The sequence below is a fragment of the Nicotiana tabacum genome, chromosome 13, assembly GCF_000715075.1.
Source record: "Nicotiana tabacum cultivar K326 chromosome 13, ASM71507v2, whole genome shotgun sequence".
In the NCBI taxonomy this organism is placed as follows: Eukaryota; Viridiplantae; Streptophyta; class Magnoliopsida; order Solanales; family Solanaceae; genus Nicotiana; species Nicotiana tabacum.
The window spans coordinates 26,684,551-26,687,114 of NC_134092.1; the positions used below are offsets into that span (position 1 = coordinate 26,684,551).

Genomic DNA, 2,564 nt, shown 5'->3' on the forward strand with positions numbered 1-2,564 from the left:
GATTCAATAGAACTCCCTTCATAGGCGATCCCCGTTCATTTTTAGAATAATTTGTTTACACTTGGACATTACATAGAAATAGTATAGACTAATAGTATTATCTATGAATATAAATAGCACCTGAGTAAAATATAATAGGATATATCTAGTAGAGCAAAGTTAAATTTTAGTACTACAAATTAATATGCTGATAGAAGATGATGACTTTTGAACAATTAATATTATCTTTTCACATGCACTCCCTTGCCTCATCCCCCGGCCCACCCTAAAGAGTAACTCCATTAATTGGTTTATGGATGATAATTATACAACTCGACATATTCAAAGCCACCATTACTGACCTATTCTCAAAGTCAACTCCTTCTCCATATATAAACAAATCCCTTAACCAAAACTGAAAATCATTATTCCAACTACTCTTTTGTCTCATTTTCCTCCTTTCAACCTCCAAAAGAAATAAGAAAAAAATGGGAAATACAATTTCACCTTGGTGCTACTCCATTTGTCCTTCAAGATCATTAATGGTTAACCTATTTTTTCACGATGGAACGACGAGGATAGTCACCGGAAAAAGGCTAGCCGGAGAGATAATGTTCGAATTCCCGGACTGCATGATTTGCCATGCAGACTCATTCTATATTGGAAACCCTATTCCATCCTTAAACATCGATGATAAGCTCAAAAATGGCGATACATACTTCGTTTTGCCTCTAGATTACTTCTCATCAAGCAACGTGCTCTCGGCTTCTTCTCTTGCTTCTCTGGGCTCGAATCCTAGACGAGCACCTGTTAGTTTCAAGAACCCTATATTTCAATATATTAAGGCGGAAAATGGTAGGGTTTTGATAAAAGTGTCACCGGAGTTCATAATTAAGCTTCTTACAAGAGGAAAAGAAGATGGATCACAAGATAATATTGCAACTACGACAAGTCCTAGTGATGGTAAGTTTTTATGTAGCACACCTGAGTTGAAGAAACATTATGAACAATTGGTTGGTCCAAAAGGACAAGTTTGGTCACCTAAGCTTGAGACTATTTCTGAGTACAAAATTAGGTATTCTCCTTGTAGGTTTATAGGTTTGGAATGGAAGCAGAAAGAAGAATGAAAAGTTCTTTTTTTTTTTTTTGGTTGATTTTGGTGTATAGCAATTAATTAGAAGTGAAGGAAGAAAATGCAGTTAATATATTGTAGCACTGTAACTTAGAAGTACAGAAGAATATACATATGATGTTGCCAATTCGAACAAATATCTTAGGAAAAGAAAAGGCACAAACCAGAACAGAATCAGGAAGAGGGATTTTGAATGAAATTAATAATTTAGTGCTCAACAAAATTTTTTTTTTTTAAACCCTTCTGTATCCTAAATCCACCTGACAAACTCGAATTTGTACCACATAAAGTTCATTTAAGAAGAAGCGAACTTTCTATCATGAGCTTTTCCATTCTCCGAGCTCAAATTTAAGACCTTTAATTTATAGCCGAGGGATCCAATACATTACACCACTCTCGGTGTTCTCAACAAAGATGATTCTGAATTATTTGTTGAAGAAGAGTAATTTCGAACTAGTCCTTCATAAGTACGTACCCAATAATATGGTCTTAATTATTGTGCTTATTTGAACATATATTGGTGTATGATATAGTTGATGTGGCAATAGAAACTTATGTATGTGAAACTTAATTTTGGATTTGGTGGTGGGTTTTCTTATGTGTGGAAACTGCAGACTCATCAAATTTGTCCGGTAAAAATGACATTGAGTTGCATTAAACCCTTTGGAAAATGTTCTCTATTCGATCTTTTATGGAAATTAATGTCCACGTGGTTTCTCAAAGCTTCAGAATTGGATATTAGTTATAAGTACTAAACGATTAAGGAAATAGCTAGAATTTCAAGCCCGATAATTGTTGCCGAAAAAGAGAGCGGAAAATTATTGTTGGCAATATTTCCTACTCCCTCTCTTTCAATTTAGATGACATACTTTTTTTATTAGTCTGTTCCAAAAAGAATAACACATTTTTACAATTGAAAATAATTCAAATTTAAACTCTTCATTTTACCCTTAATGAGAAGTTTTTATAACCACACAAATATTATGGTTCCACAAAGGTTTTACCCTTTAAACTTTTAAGATCACATGTTTCAAAAGTCTTCTTTATTTTTCTTAAACCCCGTGCTGAGTCAAATTATCTCATCTAAATTTAAACAGAGTGAGTAATAATTATTACTCCATTGATTGAGAATAATGTTGTGCTTGTCCGTAATTATTTATTGAACTATTTTATAGGCTATATCTGTAGGGGGTAATTGTCTAAGGACGTATTAGTCTTTTCATTAAAAGCAATTAGTAGTCGGTTATGATTGCTGAGTTGTTAACAGTCAGCTCATTAGTTAGTTACCATCAGTTGGAGAGGTTAGGAGGTTAAATGCGAAAAAGAGGTAATCAGTGTAATATCGATTAGAGTTTAGCATTTTCTATCAATAAACCATACTCTTCTTCTCTCTCAATTCTTACTCCTAGTCCAAGTAAGTGCACATCTATTCAAGGGTTGTTCTTCATCCCAA

The 2,564-nt window shown here is 33.7% G+C and overlaps 1 protein-coding gene across 1 annotated transcript; it reads left to right on the top strand.

Moving 5' to 3' along the window:
* The first annotated feature begins 467 nt into the window (after nt 1-467).
* LOC142168037 (uncharacterized) lies at nt 468-1,106 on the top strand. Its single transcript, XM_075228689.1, has one exon. It carries the CDS (start codon nt 468-470, stop codon nt 1,104-1,106), a length of 639 nt encoding a protein of 212 aa, XP_075084790.1.
* Nucleotides 1,107-2,564: the final 1,458 nt, after the last annotated feature.

Excerpts from the sequence above, each read along its gene's own strand:
- LOC142168037 (XM_075228689.1), top strand. The coding sequence starts at position 468 with ATGGGAAATACAATTTCACCTTGGTGCTACTCCATTTGTCCTTCAAGA.